The sequence below is a fragment of the Salvia hispanica genome, chromosome 4 (assembly GCF_023119035.1).
Source record: "Salvia hispanica cultivar TCC Black 2014 chromosome 4, UniMelb_Shisp_WGS_1.0, whole genome shotgun sequence".
In the NCBI taxonomy this organism is placed as follows: Eukaryota; Viridiplantae; Streptophyta; class Magnoliopsida; order Lamiales; family Lamiaceae; genus Salvia; species Salvia hispanica.
Window position 1 is genome coordinate 17,827,420 of NC_062968.1, and position 22,198 is coordinate 17,849,617.

Sequence of the window (22,198 nt, forward strand, 5' to 3'; positions counted from 1 at the left end):
ATGCATCTTACAACCAAAGAGATCAGTTTTATCATGTATCAATGCAAGAATTTTTGTGGTCCTGCTTCTTCAACTTTCTGGCAGCTGTGCTGGATGATCTCGGTAATCTGTATCTTGTTGAGACCCTATAAGGACGTGAATTGAACTTTATGCATGACATGTAGTTCATATATTTAGAGATGACTTGAACAATAACACTTAACACTTTAAACATTGTTTTCTCAGTTGGATAAATAATTCCCACTAAAAGTATCAAGTACATGGGTTGTTTCTTTATTTGTGCGTATATATTTTCCTAGAGCACTAGTTTCTTTTTTAATTTATTCCAATTGATGCTCCCAAGAAACATGAAAATTTTAAGTGAAGTAGATATAGTAACATAAACATGTTATTTTAGTACAAAAGCTAATAAGATTTGTCGTACTTGTTCCTGCTTTCTAGGTGATTGAAATTAAGGAGAAAATACCTCCTGAGATATCTGAGAGTGATTCCTTCAAATTAGTGCAAGCTCAAGTTGAGTCTCTTCTGCATATAAGCGGGGCTCTAGCATCTGAAGGTAGTTCCCTGAGGCCACCTGAACCAACACGCGAATTGAATACCCAGAATATTTACGAAGCTTCAGTTGATAATAGTGGCTCATCTATTAGAAATACTCAATCAAGAGTCGAAGGCGTCCCTGATACGCCCGAAACTTCAAGTGCTAGGGCACAAAGAGAAGTAATCGAGCAGTTTGAACCAGGTGTTTACGTGACACTCCATCAGCTACCAAATGGAACCAAGTGCTTTAAAAGGATTAGATTCAGGTATACGTCAGACTATCTCAAGCTTCTTCAGTTATTATTATTTTAAAACTTTGAAAATCATATCATAACTGCATCCATTTGCCCAAACTCCCCAACATGAACGAATATTTCAGTAACCTCATTTTCCTGAATATTTGGCGACTTAGAGCAGTCATAAGTACAAAAGCATCATGTGGCAGCATTTTTTTTTTGCTATACTGTGATCTTCTCTGTTTAGATGAACTTTTAATGCAATGTGTGTATACTCCAATTTTACAACAAAAGGTATTGCTTTCATAAATGAATACTAAGTCACTGGTAGCTTGTGAATATGTGTCAATACTTTACATGAACAATAATTAGTATCATTTTTAAAGAAGATAAAGTTGATTGTGTTCGTTAATCAAAATCAAGAAAAATATCATGATATTGCCTATGGTTACTATAAAATTATAATATACTATTACATGCATTTGTTCATGTGTGCGCTTCTCTAACTTAGTTATACTACAACCCCATCAAATATCCTGCAAAAGATGCATAATATGTTTGTGTGTGTGTGTATTTCAAGGAATACTTTATGCAAAAAGACAAAAAACATAAAGAGAATTTGTTTCATTTCATAAATTCGTTGTCTTGCATGTGGACAACGATAAATTATCTATTAATTTAATGCATAAAATGATAAGCCTTTTCTATTAAGGAATTGAGAGCATATCTTTTTTTAATAGATAATGAAATGTAATCTGAAAAAAAAAAGAGACTGAATCCAGTTTTAACTTTTACCATAATCATCAATAGTTATAACTAAATATGATTAACTTCATGCATGAAATTATATGCGAATATAAAAGATTGTCAAGCAAATATATCTATGAAATAATTGAACAAGGGTTCCAAGTTAAGTGATCTAGGTTCAACCTGAGGAAAGGAAAAGGACTCAGTAAGGTAAGGAAATTAACAAAGGGAAATAAAAAGAATGGTTTGTTTGGTTCATCATCAGATAAGGCAATTGAGTTCCATCTGATTCCCCTTCTGACTATTGTGGGTGGTGGCAACAATGGTGGAGAAGGGTGGTGAGAGAAGAAGGATGCGTGGATCCCTTTAATTTATGTTACCAATATATCACCATGCTTAATATAACTTCGATGTAAACCTTGATGGTCTTGAGCTATGATGATCTTAACATATTATAACACGTTTACCAAATAAATCGTCTCCCAACTAGGAAAACTTTGATTCATATGATTTTATTTGTCAAGGATTCTAAATAATGCAATTCCTGCTGAAAGAATTATAAGTAGCATTTTTAGTATTGTTATACTACCTAAATGCATTTTTTTCTTTTCAACAAGCTGAACTTTGTCATTCCCATTCATTGACATTCCATTCTTTGCTCCAACATCTTCTGTATGTTTGATGCAAACAAATAATTAAACCGAATAATCTGCTAGGTAAGGTAGGTTGTTATGTCATTATGAACACTAATGTGTAAGTAATCTCAATATGTGTGTAGAAGCATCACTAAAGTTTGTAAATTTATCATAGTAAGAGAAAATTCTCCGGGCAACAAGCAGAAGAATGGTGGACAGAAAACAAAGATAGATTGCTCAGAAAGTACAATCAAAGCCAGACAAGTAGCACGACAGGTGACGGAATTCCACCTGAGTCGCCAGCTGAGGTCTTCCACGAGACTGCACCCACTTTTGACGACGATAATATTGTACAGGAGTGACTGGTATGATATGCAATACTCAGCAAGGCCAATCTTTTATTTTCATATTTGTGTATCTACAATCGATTAAGACTCTTTTCGATCTCATACAAAACCCTAGAATGGTCTTTTACTCTTTTGCTTTGGTGGTCATTGTAGGTTAGTTTGAAATTACAGAATTACTAGCTAGTTTTGCTATATACTTTGAAGCATGGAACATATTAAAGACTATTGGAATTGTTCACAACATTTGTGATAATCCAGGTGATATTTATGCAACTAGATATGGTTACCTACATAGCCTGCTGTTATTTTGGCTCGATTATGATTTTGGAGAAATGATCAATACAATGAATACATACTCAAATCACCAATGCAATTTTGACCTTAGTTACAACATTCATGTCACAATTACATATAGCAAATCGTGTGAGTTTATTTGCGATTAAATGAATCGAAAACATTAATAAATAAAGAAGAATCAGACGCCATTGCCAATATAACAAGTTCGGTCATTCATGGATAAACGACACGAAGATGCCCTTAATTTTGATTGGGCGTCCTCGAAAATTTTCTGGGTTCCAAAGTGGGAGCATATATACATGTAACATCAACAGACTGTAATATTCTTGTATGAATTCATATCTCCCAACTCCAATCTTATTGTAGTGTTATCTCACGTGAAAAGACTACAGCCATACAATTTTAATGAGATGAAATGGAATTTATGTCAAGTTGGTTGTGACAACATGTATCTATTCTTTCTCTCATTCATATTCCTTCAAAACAAATTGATAGCTGAAGAATTCTTCCAAAATTATTGCATGGTAGAATCAATCTGTTCAATGTCCAATTCTCATCTTAATACTATTAATTGCTTTCATGATACTAATAGGAAGCTGAAATCTAGATGCTTCTAATTTGTCTGCAATTATGATTTCCATCAAAGTGAATCTTTCCTTTCACTTTGATGTGATCAAATATAACCATCTGGGAAATTTGCTTAGAATATAATGGTAGTCCAATCCATGTTGCATGCACTATATATACACATGACTAAAATTATTAATTAAAGGATCTTTATGAATTAATTAATTTCTTTCGCTTGATAAAAGTTAAAATATTAACTAAGAATATAGTTACAATAAATAAATTAAAGATACGGAGAAATAGAAATATAAGGGATCTATGCATGATCAGTAGAATTCTGTATCTCGAAGCATATTTTACATATTTTTCAGAAAGATTCCAACTAAAGTTGGTATCACATCAAGCAGTGTTGTAAAGGCAATGGGAAAATTAGAGAAAAATCACAATTATTTTCTCAGTTTAGTTTAAATGTTTTACTTAACTTGAATACTATTATGATGATCTTCATATGTGATAGAAATTGTACATCTAACAAATATTGTCATGTGGTATGTCTAGCCAATTATAATTGCGGAAATTAATGCATTAGTGTGAGGATGTCTAATGCTTTATTATGTAACCATCTAAAAAGGCATTTTGGATCAATATATATACTGGCTGTTACATTCAAAAATCTGGTCGTATATTTTGGTACTACCTATTCTTATCAAGATTGAATCTGTAGATGAAGAATCAATGGGGATTCTATCTTCAAATTGCATCTCTTCCACAAAGTTGGTCTAAAGGTTATGAAAGTGAACTTCCAAAAAATCCATCAAGATTGATTTGTACTGGATGCCAATGTGGATGATAAGGATTCCACATATATCTAGATCATCTTTTATCACAAAGAATCGTATATTTTATTCATACTTTATTTCATTTTCCTACGTATAGATACTTCACATTTTAATTAAGGGGAATTTGGCTCTTAATATCACAATTTTTTTCAAAAATTTGTCTTTTTCCCACGAACTTAATTAAAAATTTGCATATAATACTATGAACTTGAATAGTTGTTGAATTTTCCTGTTGCGGACAAAATCCGGCTATATCTCATTTGTCATCACATCACATAAAATATGGTTACCACCAAAAAATGATAGTGATATGATTACAAAGTTCCTAAAAGACTAGATATAGTTATTCATCTTATTTTATTGTAGCTGGATTCTGTTGCCGTTGAAAAAATTCAACAACTATTTAATTTCGTGATATTATATGTCAAATTTAAAGTTTTTAAGAATAAAATATAAATTTTAGAAAAGTTTCGTCATAAGAATAAAAAATAAATTTTTGAAAAAATTTCGTGAATTAGATGCCGAATCCCCTTTAATTAATAAGAATAGTGTTAGATTTTTAATCATCATTATTTCATCTATCGATGTAAGGCAGTGCAATCCAAGAGAATAAATGTCACAAACACAGAGATACACGCACTTGATGTTGAACAATTTAAACATGTGTTGGTACAAACTTCTTTGGTAAAAGTGATGGTGATTATAAATATATAGCTATGTTTGTGAGTGTTCAAGATTAAGCTCTGGGCTCCATGCAAAATAATTTTTTGTGTGTTATCAAGTAAAAACACCATTGATTATAGATCTGATTAATAAGAAATTAAAATTAAATTAATATATATATATATATATATATATATAGATATAGATATAGATATAGATATAAATATAGAGGGGAGTGTTATATTGCTAACTCAATGCTTAATTGTTAACTATAATTTAATAATAGCCATTAGATATTCAAATTAAAGGCCTAGATCATTAACCACAAAATGTCAATACGATCAACAAAAAACGTCAATAAGGCTATAGGATTAATTCCAATAAAAATCAATAGGGGTATTAATGTCAAGTTAGTTATAACTAACTTTTAAAAGAAATCTCAAAACTTTAAATTCATATAACATATATCAAATTAAAGATAATTTTATAAGGATTCCAACGATATACTACATGCATATGTTCCGACGTCAAAATTTGAAAAAAAAAATCTAGAATTTTCGTATTTTTCGTACACAGGCTAATGTCAATACAGCTAAGATAATATGTCAATATAAAGCATATACAATGTCAATCCTAAATTTGTGTTGACATTCTCAAAGCATTTTGTTGATATTTTGAAACACTATATTGACATTTTCATCCAAAACCCTAATTTGGCGTTTTTTTTTAATTTTTTCGATTTAATTAATAAAAACGAAAATTACACGTGACAAATTGTAGACCACACATTTTTTAAAATTATGTGGCCTTAAATTAGTTGTAGTTAGCAATTAAATGACGAGTTAGCAATTGATCACTCCCCTAGATATAGATATGATAAATTTTTACTTTCGACAAAAACTTCAAATGCAAGGGTCCACTATAATGTGGCTTTTCATTTGTTAATTTCATTTTTTGATTATCTTGAGATGGAGTATATCATAAAGTTAAAGTCAATTCATCAGACCTCTTTGTGTCGTAACAAAATAAAATCTCATTTAACCTCTATCCCCAGAATAAATAAAATGTTTAATGCAACAAAACTCCCTAAAGAAAAGCAATAAAACTAAGTACTGCTTCTATAAATATATAAAGATGGAGACATTGATATCGCTTTACAAGATAATGCTTGTACTTGCATGGTACGGACACATGAAGCTTTAGTAAGTGCTAAACTCGAAGAAACACGTGTTATTCATTAATCATAGTAGTAATTCATAAGTTAACAATTTCGTACTTATATTTTAGCGTACTGACTAGTTTTTCTTTCACTGCACCAAGATCTGACCTTTCGTTGTTGACATCTGCGCTACGCTCCTGCGGGCACTAGTTTTTCTTTCACGACTGCTACTTTCCATGTGTACGAAATAAACAATTTCTCAAATGCAAAAGCCTATATATATTAAGTTTAAATACTCCCTCCGTTCCATATAAATAAGCCATTTAGGTTGTCACAAATTTCAAAGCGTAATTGGTAAAGTCAACGAGAAGGAGAAAAAATAGTTGAAATTGTGTAGTGGATGATGTGGCCCCTTGATAATATTCCACCCGTCCCTATGAAATATTTCCTTATTAGTCTCGTTTGAAAAGTATGAACTTTCTAAGTTTAGATATAGGCAGCCAAGTAATGCGTGAAAATTTAAGAATAGAGAGAATCCGATCCCATATAACCCAAAGCTCCCTCTCGACTCAATCAATAAAAACAAGGTTGCATTTACCGAAAAAGCAAAGCCCAAGTTGAGAAAATCAGTACTACTATATAAGAGAGGTGGGTAGTGACTAGTGAGTGATCATAAGCATAAGCATAAGCATAAGCATAATATATTGTGGTATTGAAGAAAGAGAGAAAAAAATGAGCTCAAACTCGAAGTGGACGGCGTGGGAAAACAAGGTGTTTGAGGATGCTTTGGCAAGCTACGGCAAGGGCACGGCCGAGTGGTGGCAGAATGTAGCTGAGGCAGTGGGCGGGAAGAGCGTCGAAGAGGTGAAGCGCCATTACCAAAAGCTTGTTCAAGATATCAACCGCATTGAAACCGGCAAGGTCCCTCTTCCTAATTACAACACCACCACCAAATCTTGATTCATATCTCTTAGCCTCTTCATATGTTTATTTCTGTAATTTGCCTTCTTCTTTAACTTCCTATTTTTTACTATGCTTTGTAATCTACGTGCTCCTTTTTAGCTTTTCATATACTCGTTTTAGAGATAAATAAATCTCTATGTTTATGCAAAATCGTTTCATACAGAACTGCCATTTCTTATGTGAGTTGTTTTAGCACATCATGTGAGTATTCTATGCAGAAAAAGTTTAATATCATTATAACCAATGAAATTACTTAATTCTATTTTTTTTAGAACAAAGTTCATCGGAAAATCTTTCTGTCAGTAACCTAGTCTTTATTTCACAAGGAAGAAAAGATTCTCAAAAAAGGAAGTGAATTTCATAATCTTTAACAAATATAGAGTCGATGAAATACGAAACAGAGCATGAAAGTGGTTAATTAGCAGTGAACATTTTCATGAAACATATTCAGAGTCACAACAATATAATAGTGGAGTATAAGATTAGATTCCTCACAATCTAGGATAGCTCATGTTTATAGCTCAGCAATATCACTAAAATGCCTCATCATTGCAATGAAGTCGATTTACAGAACCTCCTTCATTAATCTTCTTGTAAGATCTTTTGGGAGTCCCATTACACTATCCGTTCCACCCACCTGTCAAATAAATTTTGAACTAGCTTCTCACACTCCAATTAACACTAGCTTGGGGAAGAAAGACTAAAGTCAGGAGATACTGACCACTTTTTTAACATATGGCACAACCAGAGGATGTTCGATAATCAGCCCTCCTGCTACGTTGAGCACAGGCGCTTCTTCTATCTACAAACAGAACAGAAGAAATTGGTAACCATATCAATAAGACAAGCTACAATGGTATATAAGTTCAAACTACATACCAGTTTTTCTATAACTTCTTCCGGTATATCATGGAAATGAATCTGCACAAGTCCAAATTACTCATCATGGTGGAATCTATTAAAGAGTGATACCAAACAAAACAAAGGGAAAGCAGAAGTTCTGGTTGAAACTCGAAAGTACATTCCAGACAGTAACGAGGAGTACTTCATTCATCCCACGTAATAGTTTGTAGATAAATTGAAGGTTACAAGAAATTTTTCTGAACTGTCGTTCTCTAAATTAGTCATTTTGTAAATCAATCAGCAATAAGACAAAGTTTCTAATATTCATACATCATGAGTAGAGTTATCTTCAAACCGAAAGAGGGAGTAGCATTTTGATCCACAAAATGAAGCTCGCACTTGACATATTGACCAGGTAATAACAAAAAGGAGACACGCAGTTTCTCAGCAAAAACTTGGTATGTAGTGCAGACTATGGAAATTGGGCAAACATAAACTCCAAGAACTGTCCTTTTCCTTTACATAAAAATTTATGTCAGGTTCATGAAATTCAAGGTAACAAATACTATGTATATTTAAAACTTAAGACACGTGCATCATAAATTCATAATGCATCATTCCGACGTCCATTAGGATCTCCATAGCATCTTTTTGAGAGCACACTGGTTGTGAAGATTTTAGTCCCATGTGGTTTGCATACTATTGGATAGGCGTGCGATTTACCCTAAACCCAAGCTTTAGCAGAGTGGCTACAGTCTTCCCTCGTCCATTAAGGAGAAAATAAAAATAACACTGTGGTGGCATCCTATTTGCAAGATGTCAGCTTATTGCATAACATGGACAAAAGCAGAGTATAAAGATCAATATGTGATTAGTTGTATTGCATTGCATATGGATGCCCTATTAGATGCTTAGAAGCCCCCATGGGGAGGGGGGAGATCCCCTTAGAGATGTCATTTCGAGAGTGGGTTCTTACAAAAACTACAAAGAGCTTGCCATGTGGAAAAAAGTCTTTTTAACAAATAGAGGTTATCAAATCATTTTGTTTCATGCATTTGACTTGAATGAATCTGGAATGCAGCTTATGCAGGTAAGTGTATATTAATTTGGAAGTCAGAAGTTAGGTTAGTGCAGAACATGGAGGATATTAAAAGTTGTCCGTTAGGCCCATCTGGAGTGTTATCTTGCAAGTCCTTTTTCATGTCCCCTTTCCCTACTAGCATTTCAGCCTAGTTTCCCAGTTTCAGAGCTGCTTTTTTGCATGGTTGTTGGTATATGGTCAGGTGCATCACTTATGTTAAATGAACAAAGTAGTACCATAAAAAAATCCTATTATACATCCATATACTTTTCAGAAGAAATGTACTCATTAATCACTATACTTAATGACGTCATAATAGTTTCCGTAGTGACTAACACAGTTCCGTAAGATGATTCAGATAACCTTGATAGATCATTTTGTATTGAGCATTGATAAAGGCGACTACTAAATTTATGTTACAAGAAGAGACTACAAACCATAAAAAGCGGGTATTGGACTAAGTTCGAATTGATGCTTAGTCAAGAGCGCACCAAGTTTTATACCCGCTAAAGGTTTTCCTTATCTATCTATTGTTATTTTAGGACTCTATTTGACCTAGTTCTTTGGTAGGAATCCTATCTCCCTTATCATGCCTTCATACACCACAACCTCCATAATGTTATAGGAATATAGTGAGACAAAAGAAAACATGTAAAAATTGCAATCTATATATCTAAAACATTGAATTAAGCACTCAGAAGATACTGGTAGGTATCTCATGCCAAATAACCATACTCAACTTACATGAGTGATTGGGTGCTAATTTTAATCTTTTGGAAAAAATTATCTATAAGTTGTTATTCTAAGATAGAGTCAGAGATGAATATGAAGATTAAAAGATTTTTCTGCAGCCCAGGTGACCTAGCACACCACATAACCAGCATATAGGCTTAATTAACTTATTGATGAAAGCTGGGATATTCAAGATCATGGAATTCCATATTGAGTTACAAGGAGTTAGAATCTACAGGTGTGAGGGAGAATTTCACCCAACAGATTGAAGATAGCCAGCTACTTTTTAGTAAAACACAAGTAAATGGACAACTGAAAAAACTCAGCACTAAATTGGCTGTACACTTGTGTGGTTAATGATTTAACACCTAAATGTTTGTAGGATCAAAATTTTAAACCACTTTCCAAGTAAGTTAAGACGAAATCACACAACTGAACAGTGGTTTAGCAGCACAATAAAAAATGGTTAATTTTCAAGCCAGGGGAAAGTCTTCTAAAACTTGTACTACTAAAATCAGAGAATGTATAATGAGATCACTTGATAAACATGTTCAAAAACTCAGATAAGTTGAATCAATTAAGGAAATGGCTTATACTTGGTCACAGGTGATTAGCAATGTAGGTTCTGCCTCGTCTTTCCCATGAAGCTTTGGTTGGACATTTTCTACCTATTGAAAAATTATAGTTAAGCACATAAACTCAAAATGAAACGACCTAAAACATACAGCCCCTCAGAAGATTTCTGGCACTTGCCAGATTATGTACTAACTTAGAGAGAGTTTAGAATATTATAATCAGAGGTTTCGGGTTAATACTTAAGACACGGAAAAAATTCGATAAAATGGAGGGCATAGACAGGGGAAATGAAAGACATACAGTATCAGCAGATACTACAACTGTAGGCTTAGCATCCTTCTCTTCATTCCCAAGATTCTCCAGTTTACCTATTATAGCATCTGCCTGAGGCACAAAATTATGCACACAATTTTCATCACAATCTAAATGATGAAAAAGGCCATAAATAAAGCCCTACTAAAGCAAACACACAAATTATACTATTTCTCCACAAGCTACAATAACAAAACAATTAATATAGTTTAACACGATTAGCCTTTCTTCTTTTGCCTATCTATAATTAATTAACAACATGAATGGAAACAGAGAGCACCTTTGCCTCTGCAAGAGCCATAACCAAATCTTCGGTCTTTTCTTTGCGAATCGCCTTTTCATCTATGTCTGCAGACTACACACACCAATTATAAAAACTAAATGAAACTAAATAGAAGGTAAAGCTCAAAAAATTCTAATATACCATTGTAGTGAATTTGAAACCCATATCAGCCATAATCTTTTTGCGAGCAACAGAAGATGAGCCCAAGATTATCTGCGACACAACATCAAATATTCACAAATTTGCATTTTTCCAGTTTCATTCAAATGAGGAACACAGAAATATCAGTTCAAAGATCACCTTGAATTCTTGATTGTGAGCAGTGAAATCCATTTTTCGCTTCAATTTCAGTTCTGGTTTTGAAAATGGAACACAAAACACAATGAATAAACGGTATTCTTTTTTTCTTTTTTTTTCTTTTTATTTTTCAGGTTTAAAAAATAATCCAACAAAGGCCCAAAACAAATCATGTATGGCCTTTACGGCCCAATATTCTGCTCCCATGTACTCCTTCCGTTCACAAAAAATAGATCACTTTTGCCATTTTGAGACGTTCATAAAAATTAGATCACTTTCTAAAAATGAAAAGTTTATCTCCCATACTTTTCTCACTTTTTCTTCCCTCTCTCATACTTTACTCACTTTTTCTCTCTATCTCTCTTACTTTACCTACTTTTTCTCCTCCTCTCTCTTACTTTACCAATTCTACATTAAAACATGTGTCAGACAACAATAGATCTATTGTTTGTGGACGGAGGGAGTATTAGGATTTCGTTGACTTTTCTGCACTCATTTTAATAAATAGTTAAAATTAGAGATGTCAATTGGCTAACCCGCTCGGGTTCGGGCCAACCCACTCGGATTGTCGGGCTATTTGGGTGCGGGTTATTCGAGCTGTGGATTTTTCGGGTTATAAATTTTTGGCCCTAACCCTAACTCTTCGGGTTTCGAGCTAACCCACGGGCTATTCAAGTCAGAAGTGATCTTATTTGTTTCTTTCTATCCAATTCAATATTCTAACTTATAAAAAAAACAGATTGTCGTAAAGTGAAGTATTATCTAAGTGATCACGAGAAGGAAAATAATAGCTATTGAAAATTGAAGCAAAATACATAAATATATCGCTCAATTAGTAGCACGTGCGAATCTGAATTCAATTAAATGACAATTAAATGGAAATCATGCATTTCAAAAGGAGTTAAATTACGTTCTTAATTGTATACTTAAAAAATAAATTCTAAGAAATTAAAAAAGATAGTATAGATAAGGGAAATTGGTCTCTAAAATCATGAACTTTGCCTAAAATTTGGTATTTCCCATGAACTTTGAAATTGGTATATAATATCACAAACTTTGCATTTTGTTTGGTATTTCCCAAACTCACTCAAATAAGATATTTTCATCAAAATCTTATTTAATATAGGCAACCTTGATATGTTTTATAATATTTGAAACCACTTTTTAAGTTCATAACACGTAGCATAAAAAGTCACGTTGAAAACTACGTTGATTTAATTGTGTCAAGTATGATAAAAAAGCCTCGTAAGTTAGTCAAATATAGCAATAAACATGCCGTGGGAAATACCAAACAAAATGCAAAGTTCGTGATATTATATACCAATTTCAAAGTTCATGGGAAATACCAAATTTTAAGCAAAGTTCATGGTTTTAGAGACCAATTTCCCTATAGATAATAGTATACCAATTCTATGGGGTTTAATGTGATTATATGAGTACGATATTAATATACTCTATATTTCATATAACCCTAACTTTTAATTTGAGAAAGAAGACATAATTACTATATATGTAGTTCATATGCCATATATATTTAATATATATAAGTATATAAATCCAAATATGATAATATTTTTTTTAAATGCTCAACCCATGGGCTAACCCGCAACCCACTCGGGCCAACCTGCATAACTTGCCGACCCAAACGGGTCAGTCCGTGTAGCCCGGTTATGTATTTGGGTTACAATTTTCTGGCCCTAACCCTATGATTTTACCGGATTATTTGGGTCGATCCGCGGGTTTCGGGCTAGATTGACATCCCTAGTTAAAATGAAGAAATTAAAATAAGATAGAGAATATTGCAAAGAAAAAGAGTATTATTAACCAATTGTGCTACTACTACTATGTTTTATTACTAATACAAAGAAAATGAATAAATGCAATGTGAATAAATTATATTACTACTTCTACAATAGTAGTGAATAAATTATCATTTCTATTGTTATGCTGTACTAATTCAGAAATTCAAATAGGAAAACAGATTATTTGACCGGCCATTGCATCAAACAAAATGTTTAATTTATCATGATGATCTATGTCCTACAGTTTTTCTTTCGTGTGCCACTATACTTATATCCTTCTCTATTTTAATCAGCTTTAATTAAAAAAACATAGTCCATTCCACCGACAAAAAACATTACACTTTATTATCCCACAAATCAGTTATCTTTTTGAAAATAAGATCCTCATTTATACAAAATCAGTTATCTTTGTTTCTCTTTATAACTCTTTTATTCCTCTACATTGTTTTTATTTATTTTTATTCTTTCTATTAAACACATTATAAACGCCTTCTAAAATATTGTGCCATTCAACAAGCATATCATCAAAGAGAGTAGTACAGAATAAATCCTAATCAATATCATGTACTGCTAAAGTTTCATGTTTATCATGTTTAAATCTAATACAAGTTTCAAAAAATGTCTATATAAAGTGTTGAAAAATTAGTGGAATATAAATTTTGTTTTTATATATTTCCTCTGTCCCATTAAATATGAAATATTTGCTTTTCGGCATAAGATTTTAGGTAGTGTTGAGAAAGAAAAATGTTATTTTTATTTTTAGAAACGTTTCTTTTTTAATGTTATGAAATGTATGCAGGAGTAATTAATTAATTTTTAAAAAGTATTAGTTTTATATAACAAAACATAAGGAGAATAAGTTTGGAGAGTGGAATTCACTACTAACAACAGTAAAATTGAAATAAATGACAAATGTTATGAAATGTATGCAGGAGCTAATTAATTAATTAAAAAGTAAATCAAATAGTAGTACTACTTATTTTATAGACCCCACGAATATAAAAATGAAGTATATACAAATTAGTGAGTAATAAGTTATAATATATTTTAATAATTAATCACGACGGATCACGTGCAAAAGCATATGCTTTCTGCAATTACATTATAAAACTCTTCCCAAAGGCCACAAACCTTCAATTTACATCGTTAATAACAACATTATACACTAGTTTAGTAGTCCTCACTTCCCAAAAATCTCCCCCAAATTTCCCCACCCAAATGGAGGGAGTGAAGGTGAAACCCGAAGGCGAACACACCTACCGCCTCCCCGACTTCCTCCAAAGCGTGAACCTGAAACACGTGAAGCTCGGGTACCACTACCTGACATCCCACCTCCTGACCCTCTGCATCGCCCCGCTCATGATCCTCGTCCTCCTCCACGCCATGCAGCTGACATCAGACGACCTCCGCCAGCTCTGGGCCCACCTCCAGTTCCACCTCGTCTCCGTCATCTCCGCCTCCATGCTCGCCGCCTTCGCCTCCTCCTTCTACCTCCTCACCCGCCCCCGCCCCGTCTTCCTCCTCGACTACTCCTGCTACCGCCCCCGCGACGACCACAGCCTCCCTCTCCACTCCTTCGTCGACCGCCTCCGCCTCGCCGGCTCCTACGACGACTCCTCCGTCGAGTTCCAACGCAAAATCTTAGACAAGTCCGGCCTCGGCGACCGCACCCATCTCCCCGCTGCCATCCTCATGATCCCTCCCTCCCCCTCCATGAAGGCCGCCCGGGAAGAAACAGAGCAGGCCATCTTCGCCGCCTTCGACTCCTTGCTTGCCAACACCAAGATCAACCCCAAGGACATCGGCATCCTCGTCGTCAACTCCAGCCTCTTCAACCCCACTCCCTCCTTGTCTGCTGTCATCGTCAACAGATACAAGCTCAGAGGCAACATCAAGACCTTCAATTTAGGCGGGATGGGCTGCAGCGCCGGCGTCATCTCCGTCGATCTCGCCAAGGACATGCTCCAGCTCCACCGCAGCACCTACGCCGTCGTCGTCAGCACGGAGAACATCACGCAGAATTCCTACCACGGCGTGAAGAAATCGATGCTGATCGCCAACTGCCTCTTCAGAGTCGGCGGCGCGGCCATTCTCCTCTCCAATAAGTCCTCCGACAAAAGGAGATCCAAGTACGAGCTGGTGCACGTGGTGCGCACGCATAAGGGGGCGGACGACAAGGCGTTCCGGTGCGTGTACCAGGAGGAGGACGAGGAGGGCAAGACGGGGATTTCCTTATCCAAGGATCTGATGGCGATCGCGGGAGGGGCGCTGAAGACGAACATCACGACGCTGGGGCCGCTGGTGCTGCCGGTGAGCGAGCAGCTGCTGTTCTTCGCGACGCTGGTGATGAGGAAGGTGTTTGGGATGAAGACTGTGAAGCCTTACATACCCGATTTCAAGATGGCGTTCGAGCACTTCTGCATCCACGCGGGGGGGAGGGCGGTGATCGATGAGCTGGAGGCGAACCTGCAGCTGTTGCCGGTGGATGTGGAGGCGTCGAGGATGACGCTGCACAGGTTTGGGAACACGTCGTCCAGCTCGATTTGGTACGAGCTGGCGTACGTGGAGGCGAAGGGGCGCATGAGGAAGGGGAACAGGGTGTGGCAGATTGCATTTGGGAGTGGATTCAAGTGCAATAGTGCTGTGTGGGTTGCGCTTAAGAATGTTAAGCCACCCAAAGATGGGCCTTGGGAGGATTGCATACATGACTATCCACTCAAACTCAATTGATCCATCCATCCATGCATGTTTGGTTCAATACTAGCTAATCCTACTACTGTATTTGATTTTCATTATGTTCACTTAATTACAGCTTTCTTTCTTGTGTTTTTGTAATGTTACCAAATAATACTTGTGTATTTGCAAGAGATTGAGTATTAATGAAAAAGCTTAAAGAGCATTGCAAGAAATACAAATTGATCCACAAACAGGGGAAAGAGAGAGAGGGAGGAGGCAATGCTACTTTTTGTCTCTTTTTTTGAATTTGAAGATACTACATGTGATGTGAGAGGAGTGACTGTAGAGTGAGTGTGCGTCTTATGTTAATGATTTAAATTATAATTTATTAATATATTATGTACTGTATGCTAAAACGACAAGCATATACCAAGATGCGATCTCTTTGACCAATTTTATTCTGTAACATACATATTTTATTGCTCATATATAATGAGTATTATATGTCCACAATGTGTGCAATTAATTAGGACTAAATAACTAAGAGTTTCCGACGGATGTCGTTTCAACGGAAAGATTTTAGGTAACCACGTCTGTACATATAATGAGAATTGTACGTACGTGCTAAGCTACGTTGGTAAAACATCGAAAAAGATGTTAGTAAATATACTGGTGGCGTTGGAGATCTAGTCATTGGAAAATATATTAGTAGTGTCGTGTATTTTTTTATTGTAAATGTATGAGCATATATAGATCAAAGGAAATACAATACCCAAAAGTTATAGGAGCAAGGAAAGTAGAGTTTCATTCTTCAAACAACTTACATTACCTGAAAATTTGTCAATTGCTAAGTATCAATGCACTATATGTTGCTTTTAATACCTTTGTTAATGGACATATCGACAGATCGTGGATGAACTTTGGAGCCATGTGTATGTGCAGTGGCGGATCGGGGAGGGTGCGACTAATTTCCTTTTATACGGACGTAAATTTATCATGTTCGCCCCCTCCGTTTGCCCCGATGTCGCCCCGAAAATCGAAAAAAAATTGTCATTTTCGCCCTAAACCAACCTACTAATATACATTTCGCCCCCTCCGTTTATGAGTCCTGGATCCGCCACTGTGTATGTGCCAACATCTATCACTATAGAATTTACTAAAGGATCGATAATCATTAGTAGTATTTCCGGCAGTGCTCATCCGTTGATACGTAAAATTTTCCAATAAAGTTTGTTTACCAGTGGATATATCCGCCAGTACCCCAATTGCTCAATTCAACAACAAATTTTCTAATATGTCGGGCAACTACAAATCTAATATTGAAATGACATAACATAGTGTATTTATTTGAAAATAAATGAGGTCCCCAATAGAAAATACTACTATAATTTGCGATTTAGCAGCTCTGGTTATAACAGAACATAATGCAAATTAAGGAGCTAGTCACAAAATATATTAGATAAAAATAAACGCCTACAAATTTATTTTAGTTCTCATTTCAACATAACAAAATTAGGTCCAATCACTAATCCTTATATGTAGTGTGTTTTTCAAAACTAGAAATACTCAACAATATATGGAACCACGACATAGTGATAGACTTAGTCACTTAGGATACTTTAAAACCTTAGTTAATGATATTCTTCGACAACAATATATTATGACCGGATTCTATATTCAAAACTTGTCGGATTAGAGCTTTAAACATGCACCTACGAAATAGTTGGCCCATAAATAAATACATAATGGATATGATACGAAAAGAAAAATGTTATTTTATATACTTTACGTGAATACTATGATTATCATTCTCATTTAGTCCACGTTAATTAGTTGCATAAAAAATTAAATTAATTTTATAAGTTGCATAAAATTCAATATGTCCATTTTATCTACTAACTTTAAAAAATAAATAAAAGAATGAAACAAAATTTATATTATTATATTCGTTAAATTAATTATGTCAATGATGATTATTTAAAAATATCATAAAAGTAAACTAATTAAACGACAACAATGTTAAAGTCATTCTATTTTAATTTTAATAGAAACGAACGGTTTTCGTGTTGAGTCATTCTATTTTTATAGATTAAGCGAATTTATAAAAAGTGGTGTAAAATATACAATACGTACCAATCGGAAGATCTATAACCTTAAACTTATTAGAGAAACTAATGTAATTTATTTCAACTTGTTGGCTGATTTTTTCATAAAGGCGATTATAATTGCATTTGTACTCAACGTACTCAATTTTCCGAATAAGTATACATTTATTCTAAACAAAAAGTTGCCATGAATTTCAACTTTTTATTCATAAAAGTCAAAAATTAATTTCTCCCATCCCCACGATACTCCATTAACCGGAGCTTTTAGCTTTATTAGGCTGTCATTTCCCACGACAAATATAAATAATGGATTTGGTGGTGAAATTACTTGTGAATCAACACAATTGAAAACAAAAAGTTCTTTGTTTAGAAAATAAATAGTAGTACTAAAACATTTGCTTCGTTGAATGCATTGCGCGGTACAAACAGTGCAACACATAATCCCAAACCATAAAAAATTGATTTAATTAATACAGTATAAAAAGTTTCGTATGTGCTCGAATAATTAACTACTCCTCCTAGATATTGCAATATTTATACTTTAATTAATAAAAAATTATCAGGAATATATAGAATTAATATTCCAGCATCTTGTTAGATGGTGGTCCTATTCATTTTGAAAAATTAGTGAAAATTTTAATTAATACTTGGACCATTTGTATCTTATTCGGTGTGTTATGGATGGTTAGTCACTTAGTAGTTGAAGAAATGTGTGAGGAATGAATGTCTTGTTAAACACGTGTATTTGTACTTAAGTTGAATCTAAGCCCTTATAAAGGACAATTCATTTATTTTTCATAAGATCAGCAAATTCTTGTGCAGTTCACACCAGGTTTAATTTTGATTATTTACTAATTAATCCAATACAATGACGAAATAATCAAATGGTAACTCACGTCTTCCATGATAACTAACTATTATAATTATAGGGATCAGATTAGTCTAGATTCACTAATTACCGAGACCTCTTTGTTCTTGTACAAGAGAGCTCAGCCAAACTCTTCCCCACGCGGCTGATGTTATAACACGAATCAAGATATTACAGATTAGGTACAAGAACACAAAACCCTAGCTATTACAAGATCTCGAATGGATCTAAGCTAGTATCCTTGCTAGCTCCATAATCTGCACACTTAACAAATCAGTTAGTAATAACAAGAAGGATCCTCTCGGATCTAAACAAAGATTACTAACTAGGAACAAAGAGTATAACAATAGATCAAAGATTCTTGGCTCAGAACCCACCACAACCACACTAATCTATTCTACCAGAACAAGATCCAAGGGAGCACAACTGGACCGACTAGAGTTCATCCTCACACCACCGATGCCTTCACCACAAGTTCCCCACACTCCAGATCAAGTTCCATTGAACAAAACCTCAGAACATAACCTTCAAGTATCACAAACCCTAGTTCTTCTCCAGCACCCAAGCAATCGAAGAGATTGCCTTCTTCCAGCACTCACAAAAGATCTACCACTCAAAGAACCCTGAAAGATCACCAATAGATGGTCGGAGACTCATCAGAGAAGAAGAGAGAAGAGATAGAGAGAATACACTGAATCGAGTGTAGAGAGAGAGAGATTAGAGAGTGAATGAGACTCAAAGAGTCGGCTCTCACATAACAAACACAACCATACATCCAGCGGTGAAGGAGCATGATCCAGGAGAGGGGGCACGTGGCAGCATCTGGTGAGAGGAGATAAGTCATTGGGCTCAGCCCAATCAATTCCTTCTGGGCTCAAATAAAAGGCAGCTCAAATAATAGTTCACACCAATATCCAACAATAATGCTTGAAAATTGAAAAATGATATTGGTATTCAACCAATAATAATATTGTAGTTAAATGAAAATGATACTCCTTGCGTCCCAATTAGGTAAGTCGTATTTCCAATTTGGATTGTCGCAAAATAATTGAATCATTTCTTGTTTAGGCAAAAACCTTATTCGTGGTCATATATACTTTCTACTCATCTCTCTTATTTTTATTCTCTTTAATAGTTAACACATCAATTTCTTAAATCTCGTGTTCAAAAGAAATATCACAACTACCTTAAAACAGAGAAAGTACTAAATTTGATTATATAAATGCTCCATGCAAATTTTTGTTTATAGTAATTTATAAAGCTCTCATGGTTAAGTGTTAGTTTTGGACTATGGTCCATTAGCCATTTTGATAATAAAATACAATAGTACTGTGAGTAATTAGTTTGTACTTTGTAGTAAGTGTACCTCATAGGAATGCGATGGGCGAGGGTGTGGGGTAAAGCCCATACCAACAATTATTTATCCGATGGGCTAAGGTATGGGGTAAAGCCCATACCAACAATTGTTTCAATTCCATTTTTTTTCATTTGGGTTGGTATGGGTTTGACTTTGTTTCTTGGGCCTAGAGACTAAAGTGGATCTTAATTTGGCCCAAATTTATATTTTTATAAAAGTATCATTTAAACTAAACCTAAAAATGTTGTGGTGCCCCGTGCGGGCACAGAAACTAGCTAGTAGTTGCATAAGTAATCACATAAGTACTTACTCATTTTCCAATTTCCAATTTCCAATTTCCAATTAAATAAATAACAACTTCTTTAAATTTTTGGATTCACCGATTTCATTTCATAGTCCGTAAGATTTTCCATAGCACAAATGTATCCGTTATAGTGTTATATGAAGGTAAAAAAATGGGAAATGAATGAAGATAAGAAATAGGGGGGCAGTAATGAATGGGTGGGATGGGGCCATGTGGCAGAAGGAACATGACTCTGTCGGCCTTCTTTCTTTCTCTTCTGCGACGATTCTTGTTTTCTTCTCACCCTCCCCTTTCTCTCTCTCAGCTTCATTACAAGCAACCAAGCTGTCTCTTGTTGGAACCGCAGCCAGCAACACCACCTCCCATTTAATTACAATTCAATTCCCCATCATTTTCTCTAACCATGAACAGCACATAGAATCATACATCCCTTCCTTCCTTCTCCCACAATCATTCATCATGTCATTCAGTGGTGCTGAAGACAACAAGGAAATCACCAACCCGACTAGCGGCGGAGGCGGGTCGAGACCCAAGCCCGCCAACCCGCGAGTCAGCTACCGCGAGTGCCTCAAGAACCACGCCGCCAACATCGGCGGCAACGTCACCGACGGCTGCGGCGAGTTCATGCCCGGCGGCGCGGAGGGCTCCCTCGAGGCCCTCAACTGCGCCGCCTGCTCCTGCCACCGCAACTTCCACCGCAAGGACGCCGCCGGGTCGGCCATGGTCCACCCGCTCCAGCTCACTCCGCCATTGCCCCACCGCGCGATGCAGCCGGTCAGGATGGCCTTCGGCGGCGGCGGAGACTCGTCCAGCGAGGAGCTCAACTTCAGCGCGTTCCATCTGAACGCGGTGGCGCCGGCGCCGCCGCAGAAGAGGTTCAGGACGAAGTTCACGGCGGCGCAGAAGGAGAAGATGCTGGAGTTCGCGGAGAAGGTGGGGTGGAGGATCCCTCGAGAAGACGACGTGGAGATGCAGAGGTTTTGCGCGGAGACGGGAGTCAAGAGGCAGGTTTTCAAGGTTTGGATGCATAACAATAAGACTATTTCTTCTTCTTCCAATTCCAATACCAATAAAACTACCACCATCTTTCCAAATGTAAATTAGGATTTTTTATTTTTCCAGATTTCCTATTTATTATGTTACTCTTCACTATTTCATTTAATTATGCCTTTCAATTTTCATATATAATTAATTATTGCTATCCTTTTGTATTATCCTACTGGGATTTTTTGGGTGAATTAACAATTCATTAAGTAGGAGTACTAAATTTCAAAGCTTAATATCATAGTGGTTGTAGATTTCTATCTATGCGACGTGGAGGTTGAATTATTATAAGTTCAGAAGAGGAACATGGGCATGCTGTGAGTTGAGGGAGCACCCATTATTCATAATTTGTTTCACGAAATTTTCATTAATTATTATCTCTTCTGTCACTTTATTGGTTTCTCTTTGATTTACTTGAAAAAGCAATTGATGTACGAATGATTCTATTGGTCCACTTTTTTTTCCGTTGTTATTCATATTTTTTTGTTTAGTTTTAAATTTAATTATAAGCCTTCACTTAATTTTATTAACAAAATATTGTATCAAATTTTGAAATATGCAATTATTTTTGTAGAATTTAGATTAATTAATCATTAGAATTGATATAGTAAAAAATAGAGTATGTAAATTTTTACTTTACATTTTTTAAAAACTAATACTACTAGCTAGTAGTAATATTATACTATTATACTAATAAATTTTATTTTATACTGTAATACTCCTTCTGTCCCACGTAATTTTACACAGTTTGACTTGGCACGGAATTTAAGAAATATAATAGAAAGTGAGTTGAAAAAGTTGGTGGGATGTGGGTCCTACTATTAAAGTATTGGTTTTATAATAAAATGTGAGTAGGAATGAGTTAGTGGAATACAGGGTCCACTACACAAAATGGTAAAAGTGAAATGAGTAAAATTATGTGGGACGG

At 35.2% G+C, this 22,198-nt stretch overlaps 4 protein-coding genes across 5 annotated transcripts; 3 read left to right on the forward strand and 1 right to left on the reverse strand.

Moving 5' to 3' along the window:
• Positions 1-2,778, forward strand: LOC125220506 (protein Brevis radix-like 1). Its single transcript, XM_048122670.1, has 3 exons — positions 1-102; positions 442-803; positions 2,331-2,778. The coding sequence occupies exons 1-3, from the start codon at positions 1-3 to the stop codon at positions 2,515-2,517; spliced, it is 651 nt and encodes a 216-aa protein (XP_047978627.1). The 3' UTR covers positions 2,518-2,778.
• A 6,676-nt stretch (positions 2,779-9,454) lies between these two features.
• LOC125217719 (7-methyl-GTP pyrophosphatase) lies at positions 9,455-11,215 on the reverse strand. 2 transcript variants are annotated; one of them, XM_048119242.1, is made up of 6 exons: positions 11,118-11,215; positions 10,959-11,030; positions 10,815-10,889; positions 10,523-10,606; positions 10,243-10,314; positions 9,455-9,523 (listed from the first exon to the last, which is right to left on the reverse strand). In XM_048119242.1, exons 1-6 carry the CDS (start codon positions 11,148-11,150, stop codon positions 9,470-9,472), a joined length of 390 nt encoding a protein of 129 aa, XP_047975199.1. In that variant the 5' UTR covers positions 11,151-11,215; the 3' UTR covers positions 9,455-9,469. The 2 variants fall into 2 exon arrangements, with proteins under 2 accessions (XP_047975199.1, XP_047975200.1); XM_048119243.1 differs by lacking the exon at positions 10,243-10,314.
• A 2,860-nt stretch (positions 11,216-14,075) lies between these two features.
• LOC125217720 (3-ketoacyl-CoA synthase 4-like) lies at positions 14,076-15,744 on the forward strand. The gene has a single exon (XM_048119244.1). It carries the CDS (start codon positions 14,135-14,137, stop codon positions 15,644-15,646), a length of 1,512 nt encoding a protein of 503 aa, XP_047975201.1. The 5' UTR covers positions 14,076-14,134; the 3' UTR covers positions 15,647-15,744.
• A 4,754-nt stretch (positions 15,745-20,498) lies between these two features.
• On the forward strand, positions 20,499-21,414 carry LOC125219872 (zinc-finger homeodomain protein 6-like). Its single transcript, XM_048121955.1, has one exon. The coding sequence runs from the start codon at positions 20,686-20,688 to the stop codon at positions 21,328-21,330; it is 645 nt and encodes a 214-aa protein (XP_047977912.1). The 5' UTR covers positions 20,499-20,685; the 3' UTR covers positions 21,331-21,414.
• Positions 21,415-22,198: the final 784 nt, after the last annotated feature.